Source organism: Hypanus sabinus, chromosome 12 (assembly GCF_030144855.1).
Source record: "Hypanus sabinus isolate sHypSab1 chromosome 12, sHypSab1.hap1, whole genome shotgun sequence".
Classification (NCBI taxonomy): domain Eukaryota; kingdom Metazoa; phylum Chordata; class Chondrichthyes; order Myliobatiformes; family Dasyatidae; genus Hypanus; species Hypanus sabinus.
In genome coordinates, this window is record NC_082717.1 from 85142167 (window position 1) to 85155579 (window position 13413).

The 13413-nt window shown below is 43.7% G+C and overlaps 1 protein-coding gene and 1 long non-coding RNA gene across 3 annotated transcripts in view; one reads left to right on the forward strand and one right to left on the reverse strand.

The window, feature by feature from the left end:
* LOC132403085 (A-kinase anchor protein 12-like) overlaps positions 1–9431 on the reverse strand; it is an 80090-nt gene extending 70659 nt beyond the window's left edge. The window contains exon 1 of the mRNA XM_059986364.1: positions 8709–9431. Within this exon, the coding sequence (XP_059842347.1) occupies positions 8709–8831 (123 nt within the window). The 5' untranslated portion in view covers positions 8832–9431. The remainder of the gene's footprint in view (positions 1–8708) is intronic.
* A 103-nt stretch (positions 9432–9534) lies between these two features.
* LOC132403090 (uncharacterized) overlaps positions 9535–13413 on the forward strand; it is a 130575-nt gene continuing 126696 nt past the window's right edge. For both annotated transcript variants that reach the window (XR_009515178.1, XR_009515179.1), the window contains exon 1: positions 9535–9714. This is a non-coding gene — a long non-coding RNA (uncharacterized LOC132403090). The remainder of the gene's footprint in view (positions 9715–13413) is intronic.

A 13413-nucleotide genomic window follows, 5' to 3' on the forward strand; every position in this document is an offset into this window, starting at 1 on the left:
TTATGGCTAGCTTTAAAATGCTTAATAATTACTTCTAAATGAACCCCCCAATTTGTTCTGGAAATGCACTTGCTTTAAGGTGCCACTCGGTCAGCTGCAGCTCCTCAGCTACGCAGCTACATGCACAAATTTCTAGACTGCAGACCTTTCACCCCTCTCGGTTTTTGCTCACCTATCTCCTATTGTGACAAATGTTTCTCTGTTAATATAGGTATTACAATTTTCTCCACCAAAGCCTTTGGAATATTCTTAATCCTCCTCAGATTGCCATCAAACTCTGGTGCCAAAATGACTGCAGCAAAAGCAAAACTGAAGAATTCTGTAGGCCGAGCAGCATCTGTGGAGACTGACACCCTGCGTCAGTACTGAGGGGTTAGAGGGAATCTAACTAGACTAAAGAGATGAGAGGGAGGGGTGATAGAGGTGAGAAGGCAGATGGTGATAGGTTGGACCGGGTGAGGTGAGGGTGATAGGCAGATACAGCCAAGTGAGGATAGGGAAGGGGGGAGTTTCGAGACAGAGGCTGACATGTGACAGGTGAAATCAGACAGGAAACAATCCTTCCACCTACCCTTCCTAAGCCCCTTCCTCAATGTGACCATTTGACCTCGCCTTATTTCCACCTATTCACCAGATTTTGTCCCTACTTTCTCCACCTGTCCATCCCCTAACTCATTCAACTCCCCCCATCACCTGCTACCTCATAACACCCCACCCACGCACCGTTGTTGGTCATGGCCAAAATGTCAACCAGCCCTTCGCCCCTCAGACGCTGCTTGACTGAAGTTCCTGGAACAGTTTGATCTTTCACTCCAAGTTCCCAGTACCTGTAGTACTCCACATTAATAACAGCAACATTCCCTTCGTACAGAGGTTCCACTTCTAACTGACACAATAGCTTGGCAACTGCTTCTACTTATCTGGAGAAACTTCTAGAATCCTTCCTGTCCACAAGAAGGTAGACAGGGCTGGAGCTGACTGGAGAGAGAAGAGGCCATAGAAAGATTTGAAAACTGAGAATTTCATACCCTTTAGATAGTGTTCCATTTTGGTACATTATGTCTTGCAAGGACAACACCAAAGATCAGATGAGCAGCATTTAATTAGACAAATATTTTGCAGAAATTTTACAGCTAGGTGGCAAGTGATCTGCACATTCCTTATCCTCCTGTCAACTCTTGTGCTGTTTAAAGTTTGATGAACGTGCAGCAGCCACATGCAGAAAGAAAAGTCTGCCAGGCTTCTCTGAGAGCACACGAGTCCAGCACATACAAAGATCTGTACTCTTCAGAGCAACACAAAATTCTGGAGGAACTCAGTAGGTCAGGCAGCACCTATGGAAAGGAATAAACAGATGACATTTCAGACCGGACCTGTGCTCTTCAGTCCTTTGGATGGAATTGCACAAAGCTTAGAACTTGAAAAGGGCAGCCAAATTCAGAATGGATTTGAAGCAAAACCAAAGGTTATTGAAAGATGCTGGCCAGATCTTTTTAGCTTTGTTATAGATTTCCAGCATCTACAAGCTACCTCTTTAAAAAAAAATTCCTTTTGATGCTTTATGGTTGTGATTACCTCAGTGAGGATTGAGGTGAAGGTGACTACTTCACTGTGGAAGTCCTACTCTGAAGTAGAGAGAGACACTGAGCATTCAACAATCATTTCTAAGTAGTTAAGATTTACCAAACCATTTCTGAATTAATACTAGAACGGTATTATCCTAGGTGTCAAATGCTCATCAGGTTGTTGGTTCTCATCAAGATGAACTTAAAACAGAAATAAACAAGCAGTCTCAAGAAATTCAAGTACTCCACCATTGCTACCTTCTCACATACATCTCCACAAACCTCTTACACATTAAATACTGGCACAACCCCGCAGGCACAATAGTCATTGCTCAGTGGAACTGGTCAAACGTTAGTGGGTTTAACCACACCACACACAAAACCTATGTGGACATACTCAATGGGATACTGATTGGGGGTGCTGTTTCAGTGGTTGACATTTAATCTGACTGCAACTTGCCACCTACACTGGATACAAAATGCACCATGACATAATTGGATGACGAGTTCTTAGTGCCCCAGGCTAACCCAAGCCAATACCACTGACCACCCAGTCACAGTCATACCATTACTTTAGAAAAATCTGTAAGAAAAAGGTGGTTCCCTAGCTTCCAACATAAAGCCCATAAACTTGCGATTATGTGAATTCTGACATCCCAAGGTTCCAAAATTTATGACTGAAGATAAAATCCTCTTTCAGCAGACGTATACATTTCCTCATACTGCAAATTCAACCATCTTACTGAGAACAAAGAGAGCATCAACAAATCTTGCAAATAATAGAGCCAACTCTTCTCTTTTGCCTACAATTGCAGCTAGAACAAAGAATATTTAACCTCTACAAATAATCCCTAGGGCAAAGGCAGAGACAGAGTTAAATATCCTGGGCTGATTCCTCCTTGATCCAACGCAGAGTCACCGAAGTTTTTTAACTGATTTTCTGCCCACCGGTGGGCACAGAATGAATTCTACACTTACATAAAATCAAGGACCAAATGGAATAAAACAGCAGTTCAAGCATTGGCATCTATAAATATTAACTTTTATTTGTCACATGTACATTGAAACATAGAGTAAAATGCACCACTTGCATCAATGACCAACATAGTCCAAGGATGTATGATGAGGGGCATTGATCATGTGGATTGTCAGAGGCTTTCTCCCAGGGCTGAAATGGCTAATACGAGGGGGCATAGTTTTAAGGTGCTTGGAAATAGGTACTGAGAAGATGTCAGGGATAAGTTTTTCACACAGGAAGCGGTGGGTGCATGGAATGCACTGCCAGCAGCAGGGGTGGAAGTGGATGCAATAGGGTCTTTTAAGAGCCTCTCAGATAGGTACACGGAGCTTAGAAAAACAGAGGGCGATGCGGTAGGGAAATTCTAGACAGTCTCCAGAGTAGGTTACATGGTCAGCACAACATTGTGGGCTGACGGGCTTGTAATGTGCTGTGAATTTCTACGTTCTATGGTGTGCTTGGCAGCCCACAAGTCTCACCATGGTTCCCACACCAACAAAGCAAACCCACAACTTACTAACCCTCAGTAATCTGTGCATCTTTGAAATGTGAGGGGAAATCAGAGCACCTGGAGGAAACCTGAATGGTGAAGGGGAGAAAATACAAACAGCCATCAATGGAATTGAACCTGGCTCTCTGGTACTGTAAAGTGTTGTTAACTTCTGCGTCACTGTGCTCAAAACGAGGTACAATAGAGTTATAGGCAGTAGAAGTCAGCAATTGGTCATTGAAAGCGAAGCATTAAATTGCCTTAGACTAATTGTATAAAATTGACTTTATTCTGTTTTTGTACAATTTGGCGCATAGATTCTTAATTCATGATCAGGAGACAGGTGGTTTGGAGACCTGCTGATGAGTCAGAACATGTATCTGTAACTCAAATGTACACCCAGCTTTTCACCAAGATAAAAGTTTGCTAGCAGCAACTATACAGACCCTTCAGCCCATGATGTTGTGCAACCTTTTAATCTACTCCCATATCAATCTAACCCTCCATTCCTATATAGCCCTCCATTTTTCTATCATCCAGGAGTTGTTTTTTTTAAAAGCTTCTAATGTATCTGTTGGGTGGCAGGGTGAATATACGTCTCTACCAAAGGCACTCCTTCCCTCCATTAGCCTGCAGGTCACCATTGGGCAAAGTGTAGCACCTGATTATCACCCTGATCAGGGTCACGTGAAGCCGCAGGATCAGGTGGTAGATGGCCATATGAGCAGTTGGTGTATATCACATGTCCTGGTTATGTGAACACTGATGCCAGGCAGACAATCTCTGAAGAGTCATACAACATGGCACATGATGATGAACATATCTGTCTCTAGCAGGACCTACGGCAAGGACACATCCACCCACTAACTCTGTGCACAGAACTTCCCTCTGACATCTACCTACAATCCTCCATGCTTACCTTAAAATTCTGCACCCTTGTATTAACCATTTCTGTCCTGGGGAAAAAGAAACTGGCTACCCACTCAGTCTATGCCTCTTATCATCTTGTACACTTCTATCAAGTCAACTCTCATCCTCCTTCACTCCAAAAAGAAAAGCCCTAGCTTGTTCAACCTATCTTCATAAGATGTGCCCTCTAATCCAGGCAGAATCCTGGTACACATCCTCTACACCCTCTCTAACGATTCCACATCCTTCCTATAATGAAGCAACCGGAACTAAACACAATATTGCAAGTGTGGTCTAAACAAGGTTTTATAGAGCTGCAATAGTACCTCTTGACTCTTGAACTGAGTCTCCTGACTCATGAAGACCATATGTCGCGTTAACAATCCTATCAACTAGTGCAGCAACTTTGAGGGATCTATGGATATGGGCCCAATGATCCCTCTGTTCCACCATCCTGCCAATAATCCATGAACTCTGCATTCTACCTTCAAATTTGATCTTCCAAAATGAATCAATTCACACTTTATAAACACAAGATGTTCTGCAGATGCTGGAAATCTAGAGCAACACACACAATATGCTGGAGGAACTCAGCAGGTCAGACAGCATCTATGGAAAGGAATAAGCAGCTGATGTTTTGGGCCAATACCCTTCAACAAGACTGGAAAGGAAGAGGGAAGACTCTAGAATAAAAAATGTGGGGGATGGGAAGATCAGCAAGAAGGTGATAGGTTGGTGGGAAAGGCAAAGGGCTGGAAAAGGAGCAACCTGATAATAGTGCAGAGTGGGCCATAGGAGAAAGTGAAGGAGGGGCGCCAGGGAGAGGTGATAGGCAAGCGAGAAGCAGTAAGAGGCCAGAGTGGGGAATAGAAGAGGGAAGGGGGAGGGGAGAAGAAAATAAAAAGAAAAAAAATACCAGAGGGAGAAATTCTGCTTCACTTATTTCTGGGTTGAACTCCACCTGTCACTTCTCAGCCCAGTTCACTTCTTGTCAATAGACACAAGGTGCTAAATGAACTCAGCCAGTCAAGCAGCATCTATGTAGGTGAACTAACGGTCAAAGTTTCAAGCCACGGCCCTTCATGATGTTGACCATTTATTCCCCTCCATAGATAGTGCATGATTTGTCGAATTCCTTCAGCATTGTGTCTGTCACTCAAAATTTCCAGCATCTGCAGAATCTCTTGCGTCTATGGTTCAAATCAACTCTTTTCTTCCCCAGAGAAGGCAGACAATTACTTGTTTCAAGTGGAATAACATTAAATACGGTGAAATAAACTGATTCATTTTGTGACAGAATTTCATCTGCTTAAAACTAAACAGAAACTGCTCTGAAGTGCAGATGTCTCCAACAATTATTGCATTAGGTTCACTCACAGTTCAGTCTTCTGAATGAAACAGGCTTGCTAATAAGCCCCATTGCATAGAAAGTTATGGCTGAAGGTTCTCAAGAGAGGTATGAGCACACTACTAAACAATTTTAATCCAAATGCAATTTATACATGTTCCCAATAAGCAAGAATGAATGCAAGGTCACTTGTCCCATTTCAATTAGAACATTTCTTCCAAATAAACAACAGTCCTGTTGATGCTGGGTTTGGATAAGAGTGGGAAATGCAAGACCATCTCTCACAGACATAATGACTGCAAATGTCATATGGCAGTAAATGGTCAGCAGAAAATATTTATGCTTAAGCAAACTAGTAAGAGATTAACATCAAACTACCCAAATTGTTCAGTTAAAATTCACAGTGACAGTGCAAGTTATCAGACCCACTGCTTACTAAAAAGCATGTAGAATATAGAGTAAAATTGGGATCAGGGTATTCCTGCATGTGTTGTGGCACTGAACAGCAAAGTCTATAAGTTAACACTATAATACCATAAAATTTAGGAGCAGAATTAGACCATTTGGCCCAGCAAATCTGCTTCGCCATTCCATCATGGCTGATTTATTATCCCTCTCAACCTCATTCTCCTGTGGTTATATTTCATTAGGAGTTTGGGGAGATTTGGTTTGTCACCTAAAAACACTTGAAAACTTCCAGAGATGTATCACGGAGAGCATGCTGACAGGCTGCGTCAGTGACTGGTATGGGGGGAGGGGGCTACAGAAAGCTATAAAATTAGTCAACTCCATCTTGGGTACTAGCCTCCATAGTATCCAAGACATCTTCAAGGAGTGGTGCCTCAGAAAGGTGGTGTCCATCATTAAGGACCCCAATCACCCAGAACATGCCTTCTTCTCACTGTTACCATCAAGCAGGAGATACAGAAGCCTGATGACACACACTCAGCGATTCAAGAACAGTTTCTTTCCTTCTGCCATCCGATTCCTAAATGGACATTGAATTCATTCGCTTTTATTATTTGTTTTTGCACTATTTTTAACTTAAATATTTAATACACATATATACAGTTACTGCATTGATTTAATTATTTTTCCTGTATTATCATGTATTTCATTGTACTGCTGCTAACAAATTTCATGACATATGTGATGATATTAAACCTGAATCTGATGTTAATTCTGCCTTCTCCTCTTAACCTTTGAGACCCTTTCTAATCAAGAACCTATCAACTTATTGGCCTCCACAGCCATCTGCAGCAGTGAATTCCATAGATTCACCACCCTCTGGCTAAAGAAATTCCTCATCTCTGTTATAAAGTAACATCCTTCTATTCCAAAGCCGTACCCTCTGGTCCTAGACTCTCCAGCTATAGGAATGTCCTCTCCACGCCCACTCTATCTAGATCTTTCAATATTCAATACATTTCAATGAGATACCCCTCATTCTTCTAAACAATGAGTTCAGGCCCAGAGCCATCAGACAGTTCTCATACATTAACCCTTCCATTCCTGAGATTATTCTCGTGAGCTGCCTCTGGAACCTCTCCAATGCTAGCATATCTTTTCTTAGATAAGGGGCCCAAAACTGCTCAGAATACTCCAAGTGCGGTCTGACCGAAGCCTTATAAAGTCTCAAAATTATGTCTTTGCTTTTATATTCTAGTTCTCTCAAAATTAATGCAAACATTGCATTTGCCTTCCACACCACCAACTCAGCTTGTAAGTTAACCTTCAGGGAATCCTGCATGAGGACTCCCAAGTCCCTTGCACCTCTGGTTTGTGAATTTGCTCGCTATTTAGAAAATAGTCTATGCCTTTATTTCTTCTACCAGAGTACATGACCATACATTCCCTACACTGTATTCCATCTGCCACTTCTTTGTCCAACTTGTCTACATCCTGCAGACTCCCGCTTCCTCAACACTTCTTGCCCCTCCACCTAACTTTGTATTGCCAGCACTCCTAGCCACAATGCCATCAATTTCATCCTCCAAATCATTGACATACAATGTGAAAAGAAGCTGTCTCAATACTGCCTCGTGATACACGTCACCAGCAGCCAACCAGAATAGGTCCCCTTTATTCCTATTCTTTGCCTCCTGCCAGTCAAACCAATCTCTATCCATGCTAGTAACTTTCCTGTAGTACCATGGGCTCTTATGTTGTTAAGCAGCCACATGTGTGGCACCTTGTCAAAGGCCTTCCCTGAAAATCCAAGCGTACAACATCCACTGCCTTTCCTTTGACTCTTCCTCTAGAAATCCAACAGATTTGTCAGGCAAGATTTCCCCTGAAGAAATCCATGCTGACTTCAGCCTACTTTGTCATGTGTTTCCAAACATCCTAAAACCTCATCTTTAATAATAGACTCCAACATCTCACCAACCACTGAGGTCAGACTAACTGACCTACAATCTCCCATCTTCTGCTTCCTTCTCTTCTTAAAGAGTGCAGTTTCTAGTCCTTCACAACCATTCCAAAATCAGGGTGTAGTCCATCAGGTCAAGACTCACCTATTTCCGTGCTTTCCTGAGCACCTTCTCTTTAGTAAGAATGACTACACTCACTTCTGCCCCTGACATTTGAATTTCCGCCATAACACTTGTGTATTACAGTGAAAACTGACAAAATAATTATTGGGACCATCCATTTCTTTGTTCCTCATTGTTACCTCTCCTTATCATTTTCCAGCTTGTCTCAATATTTCCTCTTTTCTATCCTTATTGCTTTTTTAGTTGACTTCCGTTGGTTTTTAAAAGCATCCCAATCTTCTAGATTCCCACTAATTTTTGCTGTTATATGCCCTCTCTTTTGCTTTTATGTTGTCTTTGACTTCAGTTGTCCATTCTTCATTTAGAACACTTCTTCTCCATCATACTGGGATTTATCTACCCTGCACCTTCCAAATTGTTCCCAGTAACTCCAGCCATTATCCCTTCCAATCAATTTTGGCCTGTTCCTCTCTCATGCCTCTGTTCTTCCCTTCACTCCACTATAATACACATCTGATTTCAGCTTCTGTCTCTCTCAAACTGCAGGGTGAATTCTATATTGTGATACTATTTATAATACTAGAGGTTAGATCCTGGGGAGGATATTGGGGCAGAAGGGAGTGGGGTGGGAAGAGGAGGGTGTGAACTGGAGGAGGCGGCTACTTGTGAAACGAGATCAGTGGGTCACTGTTAACCTGTAATTTCTCTGTAACTGTAACATTATATTCTGCATTTTTCTTTTTGTACTCTGATAGCATGCAAACAAACGCTTTTTCACTGTACCATTTACCAAAGTCTCCCAGTCTGATCCTGATCTCGCCCTACAGCCACACACACACACAGCAGCAGCTCTGACTGTTAACTCCCTTCTTCCGTCGCTCACCTTGCCGTCTGCCCCTTCATCCGAGTGGTGGTCGCTGGTCTCATGGTTCTGCCCCTCGCTTTCCCCTCGGCTGTCCGGCTGACCGGCAGCGGCGAGTTCCTGAAGTGACGCGCCGACTCCCATACTCCGAAAGTTTAAGGGGAAAGCGCTCCAACGCGATATAAAGAGAAATAACACCCCACCCCTCTCCTAGCACTTTCTTTCCCGGGTTAGGATGGATCCCGTTCTGTTCTCAAATTGGACCGTTATGCTCCTCTTGCTGAAGGAGACTCTCGGATTAAACTGAGACCGGTCCCTCTCTCTGTCTCAAGCGGATAGATTCTAAAGCCTGGCGTCAGACTGACTCTGGTTCTTCTCCCCGTCTGAGTCTAGACACTGGCTCCTCTCCTCTCCTCCCCTCCCCTCCGGGGTCGGACTGGACAATCTGTCTCCTCCCACCTGCGGTTCGGACTGGACAGGGTTTTCTCCCACCACCGGCGTCGGAATGGACACTGGCTCTCCAGGGGAGGGGCTGGGCAGATTTTCTCTCCCCTTGCGGGGGGAGGCTCGTCTTCCTCCGAGGTCGTGGTTTTCCTCTCAATGTCGGGGTCAAACTGGACAGTGGTTCCCAAGCACCCCCCACCCCTCCCCGGGGTCAGACTGGCTTTATTCTTTCTGTTCCCCTGAGAACCAGTTTACTTTTAGTCTGAGTGAAAGTCCCTCCGGTCTCTGCACCTCACCCAATGCACGCAGACAATTCTCTGCGGCTGTCCTCAGCTTCCAGCCCTCTTCTCCCTGGACAGAACCGTGTCGCAAGCAAGGCGTGGCCAATCCGAACCACCCCTTTTTCTATTCGGCTTTTCCCCAACTTCTACATTATTATAACAAAAGCTCTAGAAACAATGATAACTAACAGGATATAAATTAAAATGTTCCCATCCTCATCCAAAATGCCATTTATCCCTTCCTGGTTTACGAAAATTCATCTGCGGCAACTTCGACATCACGACAACAAAAACACGAGACAGTAAGTAAAACAGACTAAATTAAAACGTTCCACATCCTGACCGAGGATGTCATTTATTCTCTGTGGTGTCCATCGGTACCGGAACACCTCCATAGTCCCCGAGGACACCGTGTGTTCTTTCTCCAGGGTTGCCCGGGCACGAACACAGCCCCGGATAATCAGTCAGCCTCCAGGACCCCCCGGTAGCCCCAAAGAGCAAGTTTACTAACATCCTCCTCCCTCGTCCGTCTCCGTACCGGATGAGCAAATATGAAGGTGGTGAGGCTAAAATGCACCCAGAAGGCAAGGAGCAGCTCCCTCGAATAAACGTGAAAAAGGCTGCATACTCCTTGTACAGTACACGTGGTACGCGGTCTCTTCCAGCCCGCAGAAGCGACCAGCGGCTGGGAGTTCCGTGTGCAAGCCCCTCCACCCCAGGTCCCTTCTGAATACTACACTAAATCCTGGAATGCCTGGTCAATTCCAGCCGGCTGCTGTCGTTTAATGCTCGGAATACAGTAAATTCCACAGTTACTTCTCCAAAATGTGTAGTTAATGATTTCAGACACGAGGCCTTCCATTGGTCGGGGATACTATGAATGTTGCGTCCTAGCTGTCCGCATTGAAGTCGATGCGCAGCGAGGGCAGTACGATATCGCGAGGTAGCCGTTGCTCACGCAGCTGATGAAGGGCAGAGACCAATACAGCTTGGCACCAGCAGCGTCGCAAGAGTTGCCGGTCTGCACTGGACTCCAGCTCCGAATTTTTCCTCGGGGTTTATTCCCGAAGTCTTCTCCATGAATGGGTATAGCCGCAAGGCAGAGTTGGTTTGAGGTCAGAGCTAGATGAGCCCCATCTGCCCGAAATAACTGGTTCCTACGGTTGTTATAGGTGTGTGTGGGGGGGGGGGGTATAGTGGGGGTAAGCTCCCAGTTCTTATTAAATGCTCCCAATAGTGTGCATTTCAAATAGCCTATGATAACAAAGTCCAGCTCCTGGTCTTCAGTTACTAAGCCTGGCAGAATTGGAGAACAGGGGAAGGAGGCAAAGGGGGTTATTTAATGATAAATGGAGCAATTTATCTCTATTAAAAGTACCTTTTTAATATAAATAGTATTTTAGATGACTGGTATGACTATTATGATTGGAGTAGCACTTTTGTGCTATTATAAAGCTATAAAACATAGTAGTAGAATTAGGTCATTTGGTCCATTGAGTCTGCCCCACCATTCCATCTTGGCTGATTTGTAATCCATTTCAACCCCATCCTCCTGCCATCTCCCCATAACCTTTGACACCCTTACTAGTCAAGAACCTAACAATCTCTGCTTTAAATCAGCTAATTGACTTGACCTGCACAGCTCTTTGTGGCAACAAATTCCACAGATTCACCACACTCTAGCTAAAGAAATATTTCCTTGTAACTATTCTAAATGGACACCCCTCTATTCTGAGGCTGTGCCCTCTGGCCCTATAAGAAAAATCTTCCCAACATCCATTCTATCTGGGCCCTTCATTATTTGATAGGTTTCAAAGAGATTCCCTTCCTCCCTTCATTCTTCTAAGCTCCAGAGTGTCCAGTCCCAGAGCAATGAACTGGTCCTCATAACCCTTTCATTCCTGGGATCACTCTCACGCATTTCCTCGGGACCCTCTCCAATGTCAGTACACCCTTTCCTAGATAAAGGGCCCCAAACTGCGCACAATACTCCAAGTGTGGTCTGACCAATGCTTTACAAAGCCTCAGGATTACCTCCTTACTTTTATATCCCAGTCCTCTTGAAATGAGTGCTTTCATGAATGTTAACCTTTAGGATTCCCTAAAGTTTAACTTGCAGAGTGAGTCCCTTTGCACTTCTGATTTTTTAATTTTCTCCCTATTTGGAAAATTGCCTTTATTCCTTTCACCAAAGTTCATGACCAATGTACTTCCCTACACTATATTCCATCTGCAACTTCTTTGCCGATTCTCTCAATCTGTCCAAGTCCTTCTACTGACTCTCTGCTTCCTCAACACTACCTGTCTCTCCAACTATCTTTGTATAATTTGCACATTTGGCCACAAAGGCATCAATTCCTTCATATAATGTGGAAAGGAGTGGCACCAACACCAACCCCTATGGCACATCACTCATCACCTGCAGCCAACCAGAAAAGGCCCCCTATATTCCCATTCTTTAGTTTCTGCCATTCAGCCCATCTTCTATCCATGCTTGTACCTTTCCTGTAATACCATGGGCTCTTAGCTCGTTTAGCACCCTTGTGTGTGGCACCTTGTCAAAGGCCTTCTGAAAATCCAAATAAACAACATCCACTGAATCTTCTTTGTCTATCCTGCCTCAAAGAACTCCCAACACATTTTTCAGGCAAGGTTTCCCCTTTAGAAAGCCATACTGACTTTAGCTGATTTTATCATGTACACCATAACCTTATCCTTAATAATAGCTGCCAACAATTTTCCAACCACTGAGGTCAGGCTAACTGGCCTATAATTTCCTTTCTTCTGCCTCCCTTCCTTCTTAAAGAGCAGAGTGACATTTGCAATATTCCAGATCTCAGTAACTATTCCAAAATCTAGTAATTCTTGAAAGATCCCTACTAATGCCCCCACAATCTCTTCAGCTACCTATTTCAGAACCCTGGGATGTGGTCCATCTGATCCAGGTGACTTATCTACCTTCAGACTTTTCAGCTTCCCAAGCACCTTCATCTTAGTTATAGTAATTACACTTACTTCTGTCCCCTGACACTCATGCATGTCTGGCTTTCTGCTAGCATTTTCCATTGTGAAGACTGTTGCAAAATACTTCTTAAGTTAGTCCTTTATTTCTTTGTTCTCCCAATACTACCTCTTCAGTGGTCCAATATCCAGTCTGGCCTATCTTTTACTCTTCAAACATCTGAAAATACTTCTTGTATCCTCTTTTATATTATTGACTTTCATATTTCATCCTTTTTCTCTTTATCACTTTTTAGTTGCCTTCTGTTGGTTTTTAAATGCTTCCCATTAATTTTTGCTATATTATATGCCTTCTCTTTTGCTTTTATGCTGTCTTTGACTTCCCTTCCCAACCACAGTCATCCTTCTTTTAGAACACTTCATTTTTGGAATGTGTCTTTCCTGCGCCTTCTGAATTTCCCCCTGAAATACCAGCCATTGCTGTTCTGCTGTCATCCCTGCTAGTGTCCCCTTCGAATCAATTTTGGCCAGCTCTTCTCTCATGCCTCTGTAATTCCCATTAATTCGCTGTAATAGTGATAGATTTGAATTTAGCTTCTCTTTCTCAAACTGCAGGGCGAATTCTATCATAGTTGGGTGGGTTTAAACTAGTTTGGCAGGAGAATAGTTGACAAACAGAGGCAATATGTAGTGAAACTCCAAGCAAGGTTGCAGTTAACATAATAAGTTGCAATGTAAAAGGTGGACGAAATCAAAAAAGGGCAAATACAGGACTGAAGGTGTTATATTTGAATGAGCACAGTATACAGAGTGTTGGCGCGTGGCCAGGTGGTTAAGGCGTTGGTCTAGTGATCTGAAGGTTGCTAGTTTGAGCCTCAGCTGAGGCAGCGTGTTTTGTCCTTGAGCAAGGCACTTAACCACACATTGCTCTGCAACGACACCGGTGCCAAGCTGTATCGGCCCTTGCCCTTCCCTTGGACAACATCAGTGGCGTGGATATCCATGGTCTCTCGAGACTAACAGATGCCTATATATATAAG